The sequence below is a fragment of the Prionailurus viverrinus genome, chromosome C2, assembly GCF_022837055.1.
Source record: "Prionailurus viverrinus isolate Anna chromosome C2, UM_Priviv_1.0, whole genome shotgun sequence".
NCBI classification, from domain to species: domain Eukaryota; kingdom Metazoa; phylum Chordata; class Mammalia; order Carnivora; family Felidae; genus Prionailurus; species Prionailurus viverrinus.
The window spans coordinates 93827411-93849885 of NC_062569.1; the positions used below are offsets into that span (position 1 = coordinate 93827411).

At 39.2% G+C, this 22475-nt stretch overlaps 1 protein-coding gene and 1 non-coding gene across 4 annotated transcripts in view; both read right to left on the reverse strand.

Annotated features, from left to right (window-relative positions):
• Window positions 1-201: 201 nt before the first annotated feature.
• CFAP91 (cilia and flagella associated protein 91) overlaps window positions 202-22475 on the reverse strand; it is an 81418-nt gene continuing 59144 nt past the window's right edge. For all 3 annotated transcript variants that reach the window (XM_047876490.1, XM_047876488.1, XM_047876489.1), the window contains 5 exons: window positions 21667-21888; window positions 17575-17723; window positions 16913-17004; window positions 4453-4614; window positions 202-3271 (listed from right to left, as the gene is read on the reverse strand). In XM_047876490.1, the coding sequence (XP_047732446.1) occupies window positions 4454-4614; window positions 16913-17004; window positions 17575-17723; window positions 21667-21888 (624 nt within the window). In that variant the 3' untranslated portion in view covers window positions 202-3271; window position 4453. The remainder of the gene's footprint in view (window positions 3272-4452; window positions 4615-16912; window positions 17005-17574; window positions 17724-21666; window positions 21889-22475) is intronic.
• LOC125175873 (small nucleolar RNA SNORA70) lies at window positions 12587-12720 on the reverse strand. Its single transcript, XR_007156035.1, has one exon. It is a non-coding gene; the product is annotated as a small nucleolar RNA SNORA70 (small nucleolar RNA).

Consider the following 22475-nt stretch of genomic DNA (forward strand, 5'->3'; position numbering starts at 1 on the left):
TGTTAACTACAGTATTTTTAGATTCTAGAATTATTTTCTGCAAATCTGCTTTATCATTTTTATCATTTACAGTTCTCTTGAAAATTTCAATATTGATTTTTATCTCTTTACACATAATGTCTTAGTTCAGGTTGCCATAACAAAATACCATAGAATGGGTAGCTTAAACAACAGAAATTTATTTTTTTCACAGTTCTGCAGGCTAGGAGTCCAAGATGAAGATGTCAGCATGGTGGGTTTCTGGGGCCAACTTTCTTCTTGGTTTGTAGATCACTGCCTTCTTGCCATGTCCTCATATGGCACGGAAAAAAAGAAAAAAACAAAAAACAGAAAAAACAAGCTCTCTGGTGTCTCTTCTTATTAGGGCATCATTCCCATCATGGGGGACTCACCCTCATGATCTCATCTAATCATAATTATCTCCCACAGTCCTTATCTACACATGTCATCATATTGGAGGTTAGAGCTTCAACATCTGAATTTGGGAGGGACACAAGTCCATAGCACTCCACCCCAGCCCTCCCCTCCCCCAATTCATGTCCTTCTCACATGCAAAATACATTCATTCCATCCCAATAGCCCCCGAAGTCTTAACTCATTAGAGCATCAACTAAATCTCATCTAAATATCCTCTAAATCACAAATTGGGTATGGGTGAGAGTCAAGGTATGATTCATCCTGAGGCAAAATCCTCTCCAGCTGTGAATAAGTCATGTACCTCTAAAATATAATGGCAGAACAAATATAGAATAGATATTCTCATTCCAAAGGGAGAAATCAGAAAGAAGAAAGAAGTAATGGGTCCCAAATAAGTCCAAAGCCTAGCTAGACAAATCCTATCAGATTCTTAAGCTTGAAATTAATCCTCTCTGCCTCAATGTCCTGCCTTCTAGGTCTGTGGGGATGGCAGCATTACTCCCATGGATCAGGAGGATGGCCCAATGCTTTGGTTCTGCTGTGTCCCATTGTCCTGGCTCTTGGTGAGGGTCCTATCATTGCACCTCTGCCTGGATCAGGTCCCATGGTGGTCCCACTCTTAGGGTTCTACATCAAGGCCATCTGACCTGTTGAAACTGTTTGAAGAATTGTGTACTTTTGCCTCATAGTAGCTCTATCGGTTCATCCTGTCAAAGCCAAGAGGTCTGACAGCCTTCCTTCATTTCATCCTGCCTCCATCTCCTTCAGTTCAAACTGGCAGTATTCCTACTCTTATAATCCTATAAGCTCTTTATCAAATAGCTGTTCAACCACACCCTTAATGTTCTTTTCAGAATACACTTTCTCATTTCTTTGAAATATGGATAGACTGCGAATTTTCCAAACCTTCAAGTTCTTATTCCTTTTTGTTTAATAATTCCTTCTTCATTTCATCTCCCTTCAATATTTTACTATATCAGCAGTCAGGAGTAACCAAGTCACTCCTTCAATACTTTGTTTAGAAGTCTTCTCAACCAACTATCCAATTTCACAGTTCACAAGTTCTACTCCCACAAAACACTACAACAAAGTTCAGCCAAGTTCTTTGCCACTTTATAAATGATTGTGTTCCATCTAGTTTCCAGTAACACGTTCCCTATTTCTGTCTGACACCTTACCAGAATTGCCCTTAATATCCATATTTCTAGTATATACTGCACAACTCTCCTGCCTCTGGCCATTCTCTAGTTTCAAAGCTGCTTCCACATTGTTGAACTATTTGTTACAGCAGCTTTCCACTCCTGGCACCAAAATCTGTCTTAGATCAGGTTGCCATAACAACATAGACTGGGTGGCTAAAACAATAGAAATTTATTTTCTCAAAATTCTGGAGGCTAGAAGTCCATAGTAGTAAGCATAGTTATTTTTAAATCTAATAATTCCACTAGTTTAGATCCCTTTAGGTTTGTTTCTATTACCTATAATTTCTGCTACTGCTTGTTCTCATGTACCTGGATATCCTTGATCATATACTGGAAATTGTATATAAAAACCTGTTTTTGAAAAGAGGTCTAGGATGATGTCATCTTTCTACAAAGAGAATTTAAGTTTTGTTTCTGACAAGTTTTCTGAAGCAACAGGAATCAATGATCTCTTTAATTCAATTTCTGCAACTGAGATTTTTTTGGAGCATTCAGATGACTGGAAGCTAAACTGTAGTCTTTGTGAGGGACAGTTATTTCCAATTAATCCTTACTACTGGCACACAGCCTTTTAGAGTCCAACCTAAATGGAAGAGGCTTACCAGGGCCTCCAGTATGACTCCAGTTTTTGTCCCCTTAGTTTTACAAAGCTGGGGAAAGATTCACTCAGCTTTTCAGCCAAATTTTCTAGAATTTGCACATTCCCTCAGGGGAGAAAAAAAAAGTGGCTCTAAATGCCAGAACCAACTCTCTGAATTTTGCTCCTAGATATTTGCCCAGCAATTCCTCACTATTAGGTCTCCATTGTTTTCAAGCTAATTAAAAATATTTTTAACTCAACAGTCCACGCCTACATCCTTAAGCATTATTAAATAATCTCACATCTGTCCTTCCCTCCTTCTGACAGAGGAGAGAGAGTAATACATACTATGGGGGCAACTAAACATCATGTTCCAAACATTGTTTTAAGTTTGTTTTTGAGAGAGAGAGAGAGGTGGGGGGAGGGAAAGAGAGAAAGAGAGACTGAGCACAAATGGAGGAGGGGCAGATAGAGAATCCCAAGTGGGCTCCTCACCGTCAGTGCCGACCTTAATGCAGGGCTTGAAATCACGAACTGCGAGATCATGACCTGAGCCGAAATCAAGAGTCCAATACTTAACCGACTGAGCCACCACATGCCCCTTTGTTCTAAACATGTAATAAAGCAGTAAAGAGATCCTTTATACTCAGAAGTAAATGCACACATATTTAATTTAAATTATGTAAATTATTAATAATATTAAATTTACATGTAAGAAAAATGACTATCCAAACATTAAGGGTAATTTTATCACAATAATAAGATAGGCAAAATGCTATGGTCCTTGAATTTATATTATATAGATGTATGGATAACATTCCATGTAAATACATGGTTTATATCTTCAGTGATTTCAGAGGTTATTTCATTATTAATTAAAAACAAAAGGTTTTCTGCAATAATTTACAGCCATAGCTAGGTATTTAAGAGTCCTTTATCTGCTTTCTGTCTGCTTTCATTCTTAACTGCCCCCTCATCTCAACATTCCTTCCATGATCCTCATTGGTTGAAACTTCAGGTCCCAATAGATTCCCCTGCAGATGGTCTGTTGGTCATGTAAGTGCAGGCAAACCTGTAGTGAAGGGAATTATTATATAAGATTATGTTAGTGGCAGAGCTGGTCAACACTCAAACCTTCTGAACGCCAGGCTCAAATGTGCCCCTAAGCCTTGTGCCTTCCCTATCCTGACAGCATGCCCTCAGGCCAAAGTAGCAGATGACATGCTTCCATCAGAGGAGGGCTGAAAAAGGTATAGGCAAAGGGTTCACTTCCTTTCTTATAAAAATTCTCATGAGAATTTTACTTTCAACTGACTCTCTAACACTTCTCCTAGTAATTCGGTAAGACAGTTTGTCTCAAATATGTTACTAAGTAACACTGCTTGACCCCTGATTGGTAACTAGCATCTAACTGGAAGGAATTATAAATGAACTATTAATACCTAATAGGAAACCACAGGTTTGTGTGCTGACTTCTTTGACTAGATGAATCCATCAGGTGGACCCTAGAAACTATGCCTATGGAATCGTTACAAGATATACTGGCCCCTGAGGCATGTAAACCAGGCAGGTCCTGCATCTACCCAATGTGAATTTCTTTTCCTTGCACCTGAGCTTTGTAAGCAGGGGACTAAAGAAAATAGCTAGTGTTCTTCTATGTGGATTTGGCAAGAGCTTCCATAGGAAGAGAAATACCAGATGCTGCCCTGCTTGAAGCTGTGGTTCCTGTCTTGCATCTTTCTGGATAGATAGATACTCAAATCGTATCAAACGATTGCCTTGTGACTAGGAATGCTTAGTTGAGCCTAGACCAACTCCTGGTGGGCTAGAATTGGGCAGGCTCTGCCTAATGCTATGCTTACAACTAGCATGATAGGATAGGTAGTTTGTCTACTCCATAAGGGTTTTTTTTGTTTTTTTGTTTTTTTTTTTTTTTTTTTTTTTTTACACAGACACATTTTACAGCTTATTTATGATGGAATACCATCATATACTATGAGGACTCAAAAAATAAAACAGAATCCTCTTTTCTGGTCACAAGAGTCCAGTTGCTAGAATATCAACTCTATTCTCTAATAATTTCAATAGCAGATTCCATAACCTAGATGGAATGGGCCAATTAAAATGGGAGTGTTTCACTTTCTTAAACAGAGGACAATCTTTCCACATTACGGTTTTTAGAGTATAGCAGAGAGCTGAATGATGCTGCCTCTCTTCCTCTCTGCTTCCTTTCAGATGAAAAATCAAACTCACCTTAGTTGTTTTTCTCATTTTGAGTTTCTTCCTCTAGTAACTGGTCAGTGTCTGAGACCTCGTCTTGCTGTTGCTCAACAAAATTCTTTTTGAGCATGGCTTCTGTGTGTCTGTGGATGATCTGATGGGCTGCAAGGATATGCTTCTGCTGTGCGTTCCTCACTGTACCAAAGTGACAAAAATTTTTACTCAGAAAATCTGAACAAAGTCATTCCCAGAGACTTTCAAGAAGGCAGTGACAGAAATGACAATTTTGTAAACCACATATTCCCTTACTTAAGGCTGATTGGATTAAGTGAAAATTAACTGCTGTTTTAGAAGTATACCTTCTATAGGTAACCTGACCCAAAGTTTATTTATTTAAAGTTTATTTATTTTGAGAGAGAGAGAACACAGCATGAGTGGGAGAAGGGCAGAGAGAGAATGAGAGAGAGAATCCCATGCAGGCTCTGCACTGACAGCACATGGAGCCTGACGCAGGGCTTGATCTCGCAAATGGCAAGATCATGACATGGGCCAAAATCAAGAGTCAGACGCTTAACCGACTGAGCTACCCAGATGCTCCAAGATCCAAAGTTTATTATTGCTGCCCCTCTGTACCCACCCTCCAGTTCAGTCTCACTATATCCCTCCCCACCAGGCTTGCCTCTATTCCCTTCCTCCTCAGCTTCGCTTATCTGGAATATCTGTGCTCCAAATCCAACCCTTTCTTCAAAGCCCAACTCAGGTCCCAGCTCCTCCAGAAGTCTCCTCTGACTGCCAGCCACATTTACCATTGCCACACTTGAGTTTATACAAATCATGCAGCACTGAAGCACTTGATGTGAGTTCCATTTTGTCTTTTAACTAGATTGTAAATGACTTAGAGGTAGAGCACTTGTCTCATACTTCTCTCTGAACTTTTGTTCCTAATATGGGGGATACCTGTTAAGTGACGATGAGTTTCTAAGCCCATGGCTATATAAGGCGGTCCCAGCTCCATATCTTAAGAATATTTATTAAGATTTAGTACATTAAGCATCCCATTTCCCTTAGATGCCAGGCATTGTTTTAAACAGTTGGCATATATTGATTTAAACCACCGCACAACCCTAAAAGAGACTATTATTAATATCCCCATTTACAGATGAGGAAGCTGAGACACAGAGAGATTAGGTAATTTACCCCAAATCCTACAGCTAGTGAAGGACAGTAAGAAATACTGTGGATTCTGTGCTATGCAGGTATCAGTGAGTTTACATAGGATAAATCACACAGCAACTTACCCTTCACAGTACTATGGTTGAAAGAATGGGTACTTTGGAGTCACACAGACCATCGTTCAAATCTGTAAGTCATATAATGTCTCTAAGCACTAATTTCTATAATTGAAAAATGAGAATACACCTACAGCTACTGTAGGTGTAAGAAACTGAGATAAGTCACTTAAATAATTAAGCTTCTTTCCCTCAGAGCCTGGAGAAGCTAGGGGAGAGAGTCACAAACTAGTAACTATTAAACACACTATTTCCCTGCCTCTTTCAATTCCCTCAGGTAGAATTGACTTGAAGCAGGCTGACCTTTGGACCTAGGAAAAATAAAAAGGAGTTGCATATTTTCTTAAAGATCTAGAAAACACATGATCCCTTCTATCAGGTAACACAGAAATATTACTTTATCTGAAAATGAAATATTGTTATCATCACTATTCTACACGGTTGACAGGAATATGAATTAGAACAATCTTTTTGTGGGGGCAATTTGGTAGTATCTAGCAAAATTAAAATGCACATATCCTATTTCCAGTGCTGTACTGCTAGGAATTTACTGTCAGAAGCATGACCAGGATATATGTAAAATATGTTGATTATAGCACTGCTCGTATAGGAAAACACAGTGAAACAAACTAAATGTTTATCACAGAGGGTACTGGTTTAAAAATTATAGTACAATTATGTAATGGGAAAATAAGATATTTTCTTGTTCTCTTCAAATGCATTAGCACTCCACCATTCCTTTATCCCCATTAGGTGGTATGAAATGTTATACCAAAACCTGTACGGAATTTTCCTACACAACACAGAAACCTTTGGAGGTGTTATTTCACTTCTTTTTTTTTTTTCATTTTTTTGACTGTAAATATTTGAGGCTTACAAAGATCATTTTACCTTTAAAAAATTCCACCATAATTAATATAGTATTACATTAGTTTCAGGTGTACAATATAGTAATTCAACAATCCTATACATTACTCAGTGCTCATCACATCATGTACTCTCAATCCCCTTCACTTATTTCACCCATTTGCTCACTAACCTCCCAACTGGTAACCATCAGTTATCTATATTTAGAAATCCATTTACTTTTTTTTCTTTGTTCATTTGTTCTGTTCTAATGTAACATATGGTGTTGGTCTTTCTCTGGCTGACATATATCACTTAGCATTATCCCCTCTAGACCATCCATGTTGTTGCAAAATTTCATTCTTTTTTATGGCTGGGTAATATTCCATTGTGGATATACACCATATCTTCTTTATTCATCTATCGATGGACACTTGGGTTGCTTCCATAATTTGGTTATTGTAAATAAGGCTGCAATAAACATAGGGGTGCATATATCTTTTCAAATGAGTGTTTTCATATCCTTTGGGTAAATTCTCAGTAGTGGAATTACTGGATCATATGGTAATTCTATTTTTTATTTTTTTGAGGAACCTCCATACTGTCATCTACAGTGGCTACATCAGTTTGCATTCCCATCAACAGTACAAGAGGGTTCCTTTTTCTCCACATCCTTGCAAACACTTGTTTCTTGTTTTTTGTTTTTGTTTGTTTTTTAGCCATTCTGACTGGTATGAGGGGATATTTCACCATGGTTTTAATTGCATTTCCAAGATGATTAGTGATGTGAGCATCTTCATGTGTCTATTGACCAACTGTGTATCTTCTTTGGAGAAATGTCTGTTCATGTCTTCTGTCCATTTTAAAATTGGATTGTTTTTTGGTGTTGAGTTGTTAAAGTTCTTTAGATATTTTGGATACTAAACCTTTATCAGATATGTTATTTGCAAATATCTTCTCCCATTCAGTTGGTTGGCTTTTAGTTTTGTTGAATATTTCCTTTATGGTGCAGATTTTTTTTTTTTTGATGTAGTCCCAGTAGTTTATTTTTGCTTTATTTTCTTTGCCTCAGGAGACATATGTAGAAAAATGTTGCTTTGGATGATGTCAGAGAAATTGCTCCCTGTGCTCTCTTCTAGAATTTTTATGGGTTTAGGTCTCACATTTGGGTCCTTAATCCATTTTGAGTGTATTTTTGTATATGGTGTAAGAAAGTGATCTAGTTTCACTCTTTTGCATGTAGCTATCCAGTTTTCCCAGCACCATTTGTTGAAGAGACTTTTTCTTGCCTCCTTTATAAAAAATTAGTTAACCATATAATCATGGGTTTACTTCTGGCTCTCGATTCTGCTCCATTGATCTATGGGTCTGTTTTTTTGTGCCAGTAACTGACAGTTTTGGGTATCCTGAAATCCGGGATTGTGATACCTCCAGTTTTATTCTTTTCCAAGACTGCCTTGGCCATTTAGGGTCTTTTGTGGTTCCATACAAATTTCAGGATTACTTGTTCTACTTATGTGAAAAATGCGATTGGTATTTTGATAGGGATTGCATCAAATATGTAGATTGTTTTGTGTAGTGTGGACATTTTAACAATATTTGTTCTCTCAACCTATGAACATGGGATGTCTTTCCATTTCTTTGTGTCTTCTTCAATTTCTTTCATCAATGTTTTAAGGTGTTTAGGGTATAGGTATTTCACCTCCTTAGTTAAGTTTATTGCTAGATTTTTAATTCTTTTTGGTGCAATTGTAAATGGGATTGTTTTCTTAATTTTTCTTTCTGCTACTTCATTTTTAATAAATATAAAATAATATATTGGGTTTGTATCCTGCAACCTTACCAAATTCATTTATCAGATGTAGTAGGTTTTTGGTGGAGTCTTCAGGCTTTTCTTTATATATTATCATGTCACCTGCAAATAGTGAAAGTTTTTCTTTTTCTTACTAATTTGGATGCCTTTTCTTTTGTTGTCTGACTGCTTGTGGCTAGGACTTCTAGTACTATGTTGAATAAAACTGGTGAAAGTGGACATCCTTGTCTTATTCCTGAATTTACGGGAAAGCTCTCAGTTTTTTTTTTTTAATTGTTTTTTTTTTTAACGTTTATTTATTTTTGAGACAGAGAGAGGCAGAGCATGAACGGGGGAGGGTCAGAGAGAGAGGGAGACACAGAATTGGAAGCAGGCTCCAGGCTCTGGGCCATCATCAGCCCAGAGCCCGACGCGGGGCTTGAACTCACGGACCGTGAGATCGTGACCTGAGCTGAAGTCAGACGCTTAACCGACTGAGCCACCCAGGGGCCCCTTAGTTTTATACCACTAAGTATGTCAGCTGTGGATTTTTCATACATGGCCTTTACTATGTTGAGGTATGTTTCTGCCCAACCTACTTTGTTGAGGGTTTTTATCATGAATGAATGCCCTACTTCATCAAATGCTTTTTCTGCATCTATTGAAATTATCATATGGCTTTTATACTTTTTCTTGTTGATGGGATGTATCACATTAATTGATTTGCAAATACCAAACCACCACCAGGAAGAAATCCCACTTGATCATGGTGAATTTTTAATGTGTCATTGGATTTGGTTTGCTAATATTTTCTTGAGGATTTTTGCATCTATGTTCATCAGAGATATTGGCCTGTAGTTCTCTTGTTTTGTAGTGTCTTTATCTGGTTTTGGTATCAGGGTACAGCTGGCCTCATAGAATACATGTGAAAACTTTCCTTCCTCTTCTATTTTTTGGAATAGTTTGAGAAAATAGGTATTAACACTTCTTTAAATGTTTGCTAGAATTCACCTGTGAAGCCATCTTGTCCTAAACTTTTGTTTGTTGTGGGCTTGTTTTTATTACTGACTCAATCTACCATGCTGGTGATTAGTCTGTTCAAATTTTTCTTCCTGATCTAGTTTGGGAAGGTTATATATTTCTCAGAATTTATCCATTTCTATGTTGTCCAGTTTGCTGCCATATAATTTTTCATAATATTCTCCTAACTCTTGGTATTTCTGTGGTTTCAGTTGTTATTTCTCTTTTCTGATTTTGAGTCCCCCCCCTTTTTTTTTTAAGAGAGACAGTGTGGGGAAAGAGGAAAGAGAGAAGGGGAGACAGGAAATCTTAAGCAGACTCCATGCACAGGGCAGAGCTCAACACATGGCTAGATCTCATGACCCTGAGATCATAACCTGAACCAAAATCAAGAGTTGGATGCTTCACCAACTAAGCCACCAATGTGCACCATTCTCTCTCTCTCTCTCTCTCTCTCTTTTTTTTTGTTGAGTCTGGCTAAAAGTTTATCAACTTTTTTTTTTATCTTTTCAAAGAACCAGCTCCTGGTTTCCTTGATTTCTTCTTTAATCTTTATTATTTCCTTCTGTCTACTGGTTTTGAGTTTTGTTTGTTATTTTTCTAGGTGTAAGGTTAGGTTGAGATTTTGTTGCTTCTTGAGGTAGGCCTGTGTTGCTGTAGTCTTCCTTCTTAGAACAGCATTTCCTGAATCCCAATGATTTGGGGTCATTGTGTTTTCATTTCCATTTGTCTCCATGTAGTTTTTAATTTCTTGGCTGATCCATTCATTGTTCAGTAGCATGTTATTTAACCTCTATCTAGGTGTGTTCTTTCCAGATTTTTTCTTGTGATTGATTTCTAGTTTCATAACATTGTAGTTGGACTAGAAGTATGACTTCAAACTTTTTGAATTTTTAAAATTATTTTGTGGCTTAACATGTAATCTATTCTGGACAAGGTTCCATCTGCACTCGAACGTGTATTCCGCTGTTTTAAGATGAAAAGTTCTGAGTGTCTCTTAGATCCATTTGGTCCAATGTATCATCCAAAGCCCCCTGTTTGCTTACTGATTTTGTTTTGATGATCTATCCATTGTTGTAAGTGGGGTGTTAAAGTCCCCTACTATTATTTTATTACTATTGATTACTTCCTTTATGTGTGTTAATAGCTTCTTCACATATTTGAGTGCTCTCATGCTGGGTATAGAACTATTTACAATCGTTGTATCTTCTTGTTGGATTATCCCCTTTATGATTAAGTAGTGTCTTTCTTTGTAGCTTGTTATAGTCTTTGTTTAAACATTTTTTTAACGTTTATTTTTGAGAGACACAGGGAGACAGAGCATGAGTGGGGGAAGAGCAGGGACAGAGGGAGACACAGAATCCAAAGCAGGCTCCAGGCTCTGAGGTGTCAGAACAGAACCCAATGCAGGGCTTGAACCCATGAACTGTGAGATCATGACCTGAGCCAAAGTTGGATGCTTTGGCTGGACACCCAGGTGCCCTGGTCTTTCTTTGAAAGTATTTTTGTCTGATACAAGTACTACTAACCTTTCTTTTTACTTCCATTTGCATGATAAATGTTTTTCCATACTTTCACTTTCAATCTGCATATATCTTTAAGTCTGAAATGAGTCTCTTGTAGGCAGCATATAGATGGGCCTTTTTTTTTTTTAAAGCTATTTATTTATGTAATCTCTATATCCAATGTGGGGCTCAATCTTGTTTCTTTATCCATTCCATCACCCTTTTGATTGGAATATTCAGTCCATTTACATTCAAAGTAATTATGGATAAGTATGTACTTATTTCCATTTGTTACTTGTTTACAGTTATTTTTATTGTTCTTCTCTGTTCCTTTTTTTTTACTCTCTTCTCTCATGGTTTGCTGATTTTCTTTAGAGATGTACTTAGATTCCTTTCTCTTTATTTTTTGCATATTACTGTTTTTTTTATTAAAACAATTTTTTAAATGTTTATTCATTCTTGAGAGAGACAGAGCATGAATGGGGGAAGGGCAGAGAGAGAGAGAGAGAGAGGATATGAAGCAGGATCCAGGCTCTGAGCCACCAGCACAGAGCCCAACATGGGGCTTAAACTCAAAAACTGAGATCATGACCTGAGCCAAAGTCAGATGCCTAGATGACTGAGCCACCCAGGCGCCCCTCTATTACGGGTTTTTGATTTGTTGTTACCATTAGGTTGATATATATCTATGCATATAACACTCCATATTAAATTGATGGTTGCTTAAGTTTGAACCCATTCTAAAAGCATTCTAAAAGCACTCCTCCTCCCCCTACATCATAGGTATATGGTGTCATGTTTTATGTCTGTGAGTCCTTTGACTGATTTTTATAGATGTACTTAATTTTACTGCTTTTGTGCTTCCTACTTTTCTTACTCTTGCTTATGGTGTTTGCTTTCCACTCAAGGAGTCCTCTTTAACGTTTATTTGTCCAGGAAACTCTCTCTCCTATTGTGAATAAAATCCTTGATGGATACAGTATTCTTGGTTGCAGTTTTCTTTCATTCAGCATTTTTCTTATATCATGCCTCCCTTCTGGTCCTTCTTCTGCTGAAAAAATAACTCATATCCCTATTTGATTCCCCTTATATGTAACTGTTTTCTTTTGCTGCTTTATCACTACTTTTTGCATTTTAATTTTTATGTGTTGACCTTCTTTGGGTTGATTTTTGGGGGGAGCTCTATGTGCCTCCTGAATTTTTGTTTCCTTCCCCAGATTCAGGAAGTTTTGAGCTATTATTTCTTCAAATAACATTTTCTTCTCCCACCCCCTTTTCTCTGACTTCTCCTTCTTGTATCTCTATAATGTGAATATTATGTTTGGTGGTATGGCTGAGTTCCCTTAACCTATATTCATTTTTTTATCACTCTTTTTTCTCTTTCCTGTTCAGTTTGCTTGCTTTTCATTACTCTGTCCTCCAGACTACTAATCTGTTCTTCTGCTTCCTCTAGTCCACTATTTTTCCCCTCTAGTGTACTTTTTATTTCAGTTATTGAGTTCTTCATCTCTGGTTCTTTTTTATATTTTCTCTCCTTGTTGAGGTCCTCCACTCCACTGTGTACCTTTATGACCATTAATTTATTTTTGACAAGTAGTAGGATTTATTGGTGGGCATGAATAAGGAGAGGGCATTGCTGAGGTTCTCAAGAGTGCTGAGTCTACCATTTTCCCAGGGGCCAAAATTTGGGATGTATTTGATGCTAAAGCCATCTGAGATGTCTTGAAGGTCCCTTAGGGCCACCCATACAATCAACAGGCTATGTAATCACACACTGCCAAGGAGGTACTCTTTGCAGCCATTGTACACTGGGCTCCCATGGGAAAAGAGCACATTATGACCATTACTTTTTTTTTTTAATATATGAAATTTATTGTCAAATTGGTTTCCATACAACACCCAGTGCTCATCCCAAAAGATGCCCTCTTCAATGCCCATCACCTACCTTCCCCCCCTCCCACCCCCCATCAGCCCTCAGTTTGTTCTCAGTTTTTAAGAGTCTCTTATGCTTTGGCTCTCTTCCACTCTAACCTCTTTTTTTTTTTTTCCTTCCCCTCCCCCATGGGTTTCTGTTAAGTTTCTAAGGATCCACATAAGAGTGAAACCATATGGTATCTGTCTTTCTCTGTATGGCTTATTTCACTTAACATCACACTCGCCAGTTCCATCCATGTTGCTACAAAGGGCCATATTTCATTCTTTCTCATGGACACATAGTACTCCATTGTGTATATAAACCACAATTTCTTTATCCATTCATCAGTTGATGGACATTTAGGCTCTTTCCAAAATTTGGCTATTGTTGAGAGTGCTGCTATAAACATTGGGGTACAAGTGCCCCTATGCATCAGTACTCCTGTATCCCTTGGGTAAATTCCTAGCAGTGCTATTGCTGGATCATAGGGTAGGTCTATTTTTAATTTTCTGAGGAACCTCCACACTGTTTTCCAGAGTGGCTGCACCAGTTTGCATTCCCACCAACAGTGCAGGAGGGTTCCCGTTTCTCCACATCCTCTCCAGCATCTATAGTCTCCTGAGTTGTTCATTTTGGCCACTCTGACTGGCGTGAGGTGATATCTGAGTGTGGTTTTGATTTGTATTTCCCTGATAAGGAGCGACGTTGAGCATCTCTTCATGTGCCTGTTGGCCATCCAGATGTCTTCTTTAGAGAAGTGTCTATTCATGTTTTCTGCCCATTTCTTCACTGGGTTATTTGTTTTTCGGGTGTGGAGTTTGGTGAGCTCTTTATAGATTTTGGATACTAGCCCTTTGTCTGATATGTCATTTGCAAATATCTTTTCCCATTCCGTTGGTTGCCTTTTAGTTTTGTTGGTTGTTTCCTTTGCTGTGCAGAAGCTTTTTATCTTCATGAGGTCCCAATAGTTCATTTTTGCTTTTAATTCCCTTGCCTTTGGGGATGTGTCGAGAAAGAAATTGCTACAGCTGAGGTCAGAGAGGTCTTTTCCTGCTTTCTCCTCTAGTGTTTTGATGGTTTCCTGTCTCACATTCAGGTCCTTTATCCATTTTGAGTTTATTTTTGTGAATGGTGTAAGAAAGTGGTCTAGTTTCATTCTTCTGCATGTTGCTGTCCAGTTCTCCCAGCACCACTTGTTAAAGAGACTGTCTTTTTCCATTGGATATTCTTTCCTGCTTTGTCAAAGATTAGTTGGCCATACTTTTGTGGGTCTAGTTCTGGGGTTTCTATTCTATTCCATTGGTATGACCATTACTTTTAATTGTCTATCAGTCATATTGCTTTTCACCCTTTCCTTTAGCTCACTTGCTGTGATTTTGTCCTGTTCTTTCATTTGGGATATATTCTTTTATCTCCTCATTTTGTCTAACTCTGTGTTTCTCTGTGTTAGGAAAGTCAGCTGTATCTCCTGCTCTTGAAAGTAGTGGCCTTACAAAGAAGAAGCCCTATAGTGCCCTGCAGTGCAATTGTCCCATGTTCACCAGAACCTGGTGCTTCAGGGGTATCTCCTATGTGTGTTGCATGTGCCCTACTTTTGTGTCCGAGTCATGTTTGCCTCTAGTCCAGTCATCTGCAATGGCTCTTTTTGCCTGTTGTGGGCAGGGTTTGGTCCCTCTGTTGTAATTTGGCCAGTCTGATGTTGCTTTGGGCTTGATTTGGGTCAGCTCAGATGTTTGCTGGAGCTGCAGGGTGCTCTCTCTGGGTTGACCCCTGGGGGGGTTTTGTTGGGTGGGTGAGGCCTGCAGTCAGACCACATCTGCCCATTGCTGGGTCCACAATTGGATTGGTGTGTGTGTGGTCATCCTCCCCTCTCTCTGGAATAGGAGTCAGTCGAGCAGTGCTAGCCCATTGGGGCTGCTTGTACAATGCCAGGTCTGTGGCATTACTCTCGATGGACTCCTGCTGAGTGAAACAGTTTGGAGAAGGTGAATCCACAGGAAAACACAGGGGTGGGGTATGTTGTCAGCAAGCTAAGTGAAGAGTGTGTATGCTGTGCTGGTCCTTATAGGTGTCCATTTATTGAGGAAGGGAATGATTGAGGGAGGGAAATGGCACCCGTCAGCTCTTTTGTTTTTGGATCCTAAAGATCCTTGCCCCCAGCACATGTTACGAGATTAGTAAATAAATCTTCCCATACATTCAGACTGCTGCTTCTATGCTGTATTTCAGTGGGGCTGTATGTTATGCTGTCTCTTTAAGGGTGGAGACTATTTCCTATTGCTCTCTGGCTCTCCTAGAACTAAGCCACTGATTTTTAAAGGTGTTGAGCCCTATTGATTATAAAATGTGTGAAGTTAAGCCCCTCTGGTTTTCAAAGTCAAATGTTATAGGGATTCATTTTCCCACTGTGGGTCCCCCTTCCCTAGGGTACCTGGTATGGGGTCTGCTCCTCTCCTTTCTGCACATTTGCAGTGTCTCACCTATGGACAGTCTCATGGGTCAGTTTGGTTCCTGACCATGTCTCCACCCTTTCTACCATTTTTGATGTGGTCTCTTCTCCACATTTAGCTGTGGAGAGTCCGTTCTGTCAGTTTTCAGGTCATATTCTGGGTTATTTACACTGATGGGTGTGTTATCTAGGTGTATCTGTGGGACAGGGTGAGCTTAGGATCTTCCTACCTAGTCATCTTCCCTGTAAGTCATTTCAGATAAATACATGTCTGGTTGCACCCCTCTCTGATAAACTGGCACCAATAGTCTAAAAGCTCCAGAAGAGTATTCTCTTTGTAAGACAAAATTTTTTCCCCTTCTCTATTGACTACAAGCATCAATCTTCAAAACATGCCTCTTTTGACAAATAATAAGATATTTATACTTGGATACAGTCCTGGAAAAAAAGAGAAGACATCTGTAGTACAGGCAGAGCAGCAGAGTAGATTTAGGACCTTCAAGCATCCCAATTTTCCAATACCAACCTTGCATGTGTCCCACCTGCAAATGGCAACTACAGTTTGAAAATCCCATATTGTCAGCATTTGCTTTATGTTTAAAATTATTTTTTTTTAAATTTTTTTTTCAACGTTTATTTATTTTTGGGACAGAGAGAAACAGAGCATGAACGGGGGAGGGGCAGAGAGAGAGGGAGACACAGAATCGGAAACAGGCTCCAGGCTCTGAGCCATCAGCCCAGAGCCCGACGCAGGGCTCGAACTCACGGACTGCAAGATCGTGACCTGGCTGAAGTCGGACGCTTGACCGACTGCGCCACCCAGGCGCCCCTAAATTTATTTATTTTTAAAAAATTTTTAATGTTTTATTTTTGAGAGAGAGAGAGTATGAGCAGGGGAGGGGCAAGAGAGAAAGGGAGACTCAGGGCTCAAACTTGCGGACCGTGAGATCATGACCTGAGCCAAAGTCAGACTGAGCCACCCAGGCGCCCATTTTATGTTTAACTTTTATTGATTGATTGATTGATTGATTGAGAGAAAGTGCATGCAAGTTGGGGAGGGGTAGAGGGAGAGAGAGAATCTTAAGCAGGCTCCACACCCAATGTGGGGCTCGATCTCACAACCATGAGATCATGACTTGAGCTGAAATAAAGACTTGGCTGCTTAACTGATTGAGCCACCAAGGTACCCCCACATTTGCTTTATGTTTAAAAAGATAAAATCATAAAATACACCTCTTTTGGGAACTTGGGAAGTTCCTCTTAAAGGAAGGTTTGGCTTTTGATGGTCTGTCACACTAACAAGAACTGCACCCCATCTATACTAGAGATGGTTGTCTTCTGGAATCAGCATGAAGAAAACTTGACAAGCTCTAAAATAAGAAAATTCAGTGATACTTATTTTAAATCTCGGGATATTGAAAATAGTTTATATCTTTAAAAAATCATAAAGTGAAGCACTTACAGTGGCTTACCTTTTTCTTAAAAATTTTTTTTAATGAGAGAGAACAAGCAGGGGAGGGGCAAGGATAGAGGGGGAGAGAGAATCCCAAGCAGGCTCCATGCTGTCAGCACAGAGCAAGATGGGGGCTTATCTCACAAAGTGTGAGATCATGATCTGAGCCAGTATCCAGAGTTGGATGCTTAACCGACTGAGCCACCCATTCACCCCCGGCTTACCTTTTTCTTTGACAAAGTCCTTTTGGACCTCTGGGATCAGGAAACTGTAAACCAACTCAGCAACAATCTCCTCTGACTGAAGCTGAGTTCGACTAAAAAATTAAAAAAAAAAAAATTATTTCCTTTGTTGCCTTACTTGAGCTACTGATTTATACTCAGTTTTTTCTTGCTTGTATAAGAACCTCCACTGTTCAAATCCCATCACTGCCTTTTCCTTGATTAAGTACTCTGAAATCTTACACTCCTGATGGGGTTGTTAACTCCATGCAAATTCAGATTTGACGTTGTCCTCCATTTAGCCTGCTTGCCGGAAAGGGAATGTTAGAGATATAACTTATACAAGAAGCCAAAAACTTTGGGGTGAAGTAATATTGCACATACTTATTCACATTGCTTTCATGCTCTGTGATATTCTGAAAGTAACTAATATGGAAGTGATCCAGACTACAGAGGATAACTGAAAACTCTATTTCTAGTACTCCTGCCATACAAAGGTCCAGGCATGTTGACTTCTGAAGAGTTATGCAGTTAAAACAATGGACACTGAAACAGGAGTTATATACTTGTTTCTCCTTGGTGGTAAAATCATAAGCTCTTGAAGAATATGTATGAGTAACAGCAAATAGACTATCCATTCTGCCATCTGTTCTCTTGGTACAAACCGGCTCTCCATTTCGTAAGCAATGTCATTGATTTCCTCAGCCATCTTCTCAATTTCTGCCCTGGCTTGTTCTTCTGCAGTATTCTCTTCGGTATTCAGTATTATGTCTTCCAGATAGGAAGTTACAGTACTTTGGTGAACTTTAACCACCTGCAAAACCAAAAATACCCCCGTTACCGAGAACAGGAATAAGTAAATAAGATCCAAAAAATGCACGAACATTGGTTGACCTTTTTTTTTTTTTTTTTTAATTTTAGCACATCTATTTTGTTCGTTAAGTCAACAGTCCCCTGGTTGATCATTTCCTTTTTTGTTTTGTTTTGTTTTGTTTTTTTAACTTTCTGGTCAGTCTGTTTCTAGTCCACCTACCTGCCCATTCTTGGCAGCCCCTATCCATCTATCCCATTTCAGAATTATGGGTCTTACTGAGGGTGGGCAGTACAACACTGCAGAAAGATCATTGGCTTCAGTCAATAACCCCGTTTTGGATCCTGGCTTTATTCTCACCAGCAGTGTGACTTGATCAAACTGCCTGGCTGTGGCAGAGACTAAGAGGTATTTCCCAACGTCCTTTCTCTCCTTCCTCTTACATAACAGAGCCTGTGAGCCAACAAGTGTCTAGAATAAAGACTATATTTCCTAGTTCCTGTAGTTCTGGTTGAGGGAGTACATGCAGAAATAATTTGTGCACTTTCTAGGAAGGATTCTTAAAGGGAATTTGTTTTTTCTTTTCTCATTTCATGGGGATGTAATGCCGGAGAACCAGGAATCATCTTAAACTGCCATGAAGGCCATGCCTTAAGGACAGAAAAGCAGAAAGCTACAAGGATCCTGGAACTCTGATGAATTTTTGAACTATCATACCCTGGACTGCTGCTGCTTTAAGCTTTCTGAAATTGTGAAATAGAACACACATTTAGAAAAATGCACAGTGATAGATGTACAGTGTAACGAATTAAGGTAAATCCAGTACCCACGCAGCCACTGTGAGAATTCTAGGAGGCTGCTATTGGTTCTTCCTGACCACAGCCCCTTTCCACTCATGCTTTTATGGAAAACACTCCCACTTCTCTACAGTTTTGCTCCTTAAGTATGCAACTGTAAACAGTACAGTTCAGTTTAGTCTGTTTTACCGGTAGATGCACAGGAAGTATCATAAGAATCAAGTGTGCCATACTTAGTTTTATATGCATTCTGTCTCAACAGATTTTGAGCTTTTTGGGGGAAGGATACCTTTCTATTTTGTGTCTGAATATTTCTTTGCACCTGAGATAATGCTTTGGGACTCAGTAACAACTCAGTCCCTGTTTTTCTTGAGTGGCACTGCAGCAGGACTCTGAGTATGTAATGTTTAGTGTACCTATGCTTGTAAAACACCAAGTCCATAACCTTAAATCCCTAGACCTTCCCTATGGATGAGACCCAATGACCAGTTTAATACAGTATCAACCAAGCAAACAACCAACCAAAATATATTTGCTGACTGTCTTAGGTGCAGAGATCTATGCTGGTGTTGTGGAACAGGCCAAGGGATATACAGTATGCTTGCTCTCATGGAGCTCACAGTCTTCTTCAGGAAGCCAATGATACAGGTGAGTCTTATAACAGATCAGAGGTGGCAGGTTTAATGTGGCCCACCTCTAGCAGTATACGCACTTGTGTGTTTACATGTATCTTTATAAATGTGTCAGTTTCTGGACCCGTTTGTGTTTGTATGTGCTTAAATGAAAAAGGAAACATATAGGTGGCTGTATGTGCATTTACATGTGTTTCTCCATGTCTTTGTTAATACTATATACCCTGCATTGTGCTTGTCAATGTCTTTGAATATGTGCATGCAAACATGTGTCTGTGCTTCAATATGAGTCTATGACTTTCTGTATCTACATTTCTCAATATATGTTATTTTTCTGGAAATACTTAATGTATACATTTCTGGGTTTTGGTATATTTATGTGTAAGCATATTTGTCTTTAAAAGGGCCATATGAAGGGATATTAGGAATTTAAATGATAGATGGTATTTGAATCTGAGGTCCACAAATAGATATACTGTTTACATAAATGGTCTTTAAATCAGGCTGGGAGGGTCATCTTAACCCTTCCTAGAAATGGCTGACATTTCCTGGGCTCATTCCCACTTAGAACTACCTTCCTTGAAGCTCTTACGTCCTTCTTCCTTTCTGTGTTTTTGAGCATACTGGTTTCTGTGCCCCTTTCCTTTTTATTCTCACCCCCAGGTTGATTCTTCTCATTCCAGCTGTTTTTTCCTTAGTGATATTAGGTAGGGGCAGTAAGTTTTGCCGATAATTTCTAAGTCTCAAAAAGCAACTCTTTTTGAAGCAAAATGTGTTAGGATGGTAGGAGGCTAGAATATGGATTATAGGCTCATACACATTATAGATGATCTGCCACTCCAGTTAAAAAGCTGCACTTGACTACATGCAACTCAAAACTTAAGTTGTATAGAAGGAGAGCAATCTGTTTGGTTAAAAAAAAAATTGAAATCCACACAGAAAATACTATTCACAAATCAATCCTAATTCTATGAGAATTGGGTAAATCCTGAAAATCTTAGATCAAATAAGATCTCAAACAGATGCATATTTTTTAACTGAGGAGCTCAAAAGCATGCACACATACAATTCAGACAGTCCTCCTGGACAAGAAATTCTTCATGTTCCAAGTTTGCTCTTTCTCTCTGTCCCATGTGTCCCACATCTAGTCCAAGGGAAACTCTCACACAGCCTTTGCCTTGACATATTCTGGGTGTGCTGGCCACCCATACAGCCTCATCTGTGTCCACCTCCAAAGCATCTGGTTAGCCCAGCTCCCCTCCTCTCCATTCCTAGGGGGTCAGACACCCTAAATGGAAGAATACTTATAAAGCTCTCCAGTGACTACAGAAAAAGAAACCAACCTCTGGGTGTATTTTGGTGTCTGTGTGTGTTGGCAGGGGGATAGCACAGCACAGTCCCTTTTAAAGAAATCTTCCTCATAAATCCCCTCCAATTTTAACACTTGAGCTTTTATATTTTTTTATGTTTTTTTTTTTTAGAGAGAGCATGAGTCAGGAGGGGCAGGGGTGGAGAGGAAGAGAGAATCTCCAATAGGCTCCATGCTCAGTGCAGAGCCCAAAGCGGGGCTCAATCCCACAACCCTGGGATCATGACCTAAGACAAAATCAATAGTGAGATGCTCAATTGACTTTATATCTTGAATTTATATCTTGCTCATTATGCGTTGGTCAGAATTCTAATTTACCAACCTGGTACCCTAGTTTGTCTTTTTTTCTTTTAAGTTTATTTACTTTTTTTTTTTGAGAGAGAGAGAGAGAGAGAGAGAGAGAGAGAGAGAGAGAGAGAATGAATCCCATGCAAGCTCCCTGCTATCTGCAGGGAGACTGGCATGGGGCTCAATCTCACAAACCGTGAGATTATGACCTGAGTCAAAATCAGGAGTTGGAGGCTCAACCAATTGAGCCACCCAGATGCCCCTCTTGTTTATATCTCTAGCCAAAACCTCTTTTAAATTCCATCTTGTCTATCCACCTGCTGAAATGACACCTCCACTAGAATGTCTCGAACCTAATATAAATCAACTTCCTGTTTCCACCCCTGCCCCTAAACTAATTCCACTAATTCCACTCGGAAATAGTACCATCATCTTCCCAGTTACTTAAGCCAGAAACTATACATCTTCCTTGACTTCCTGTTTCTCATTGGCCCAAACTACTTCAAGAGCCTCCTTCCTGATCTCCTGTTCCCACTCTGTCTTCCGTCCAAACTGTTCTCCACACAGCAAGCAGAGTAACGTTTAAAATGCGTCACTGGGCCTCATATGTTTCCTTCATGAAGCTTACTATATTTTCTAATTCTACACATAACTGCATGTTATCTAAGTATTTAAGCCCTAGAAGAAAAGAGACCATGACTGGTTTCCAACTGTGCCTAGCATATCGCAGGAACTCAATACGTATTTGTAGAACGCGATGAAAAACAAAAACAAAAGGCATTTCATATCATGAGTTTCATTTGGTTTGACTCAGCTCCATACACACAAGCAGCTTCCAGACATCCAGCTGCCCCACTTACCTCCTTAAATATCTGGTCCTCCTCCCGCAGGCGCCTTTGCTCCACTTGGCGCCGACCACTCTCCTCAGCTTCTCGCATCCTCCGCTGCCGCTCGGCCAGCATGGCAAAAGCATGGATCCTCCTCTCTTCCTGTAGTCTCACCAGCTCTTTGGACAGGAAGTCAAACATGTCTGCCAGAACCCTTCCTTCCAGTCCAGCCAAATGGTTTTCAACCAGTGACACCTGAAAAACATTTTTAATGATACAAATTCTACTACTCACGATGATTTGTAAGGAGGGTTGCTGGACTAGCCAGAACTCTTGGTCACTTCACTTTCAGAATGCACTCAGTGTTTATTATCACTAGGCCAGCCCCATCCCAAGTGTTCTTACTATGAAAACTTAGGATACAAACTTAGACATGAGAAAGTGGATTGCTCAGTCCGTCACTGATAGATTATAGTCCTCAAATTATGAGGAGGACTTAGCAAAACATTTCTATTAGTATCCACACAAATTGGGTTTTTTTGTCTTTCATTTTTATCCAGAAGGTAAAGTGCTTCTATCTTCCCAGACATGAAAGGAAATGTTAAGGTTTTTATTTAAAAATTTTTTTGGGAGTTCAATAAAATGGTGTCCCCTAGATATTCACTCAGATACCTTTTAATTTTTTAATGCTTCATCCTTTGACACAAGTTTGGGGAATTTTAAGATCCTGAATAACATGAAAGTAGAAAACTGTGGTACTTTTTATTCTTTTAAATAACTTGAAAGTCATTAAGAACGATCTTTGAAACAGAGTAGGAAAAAGCCTACAGGGCACTTTTCCA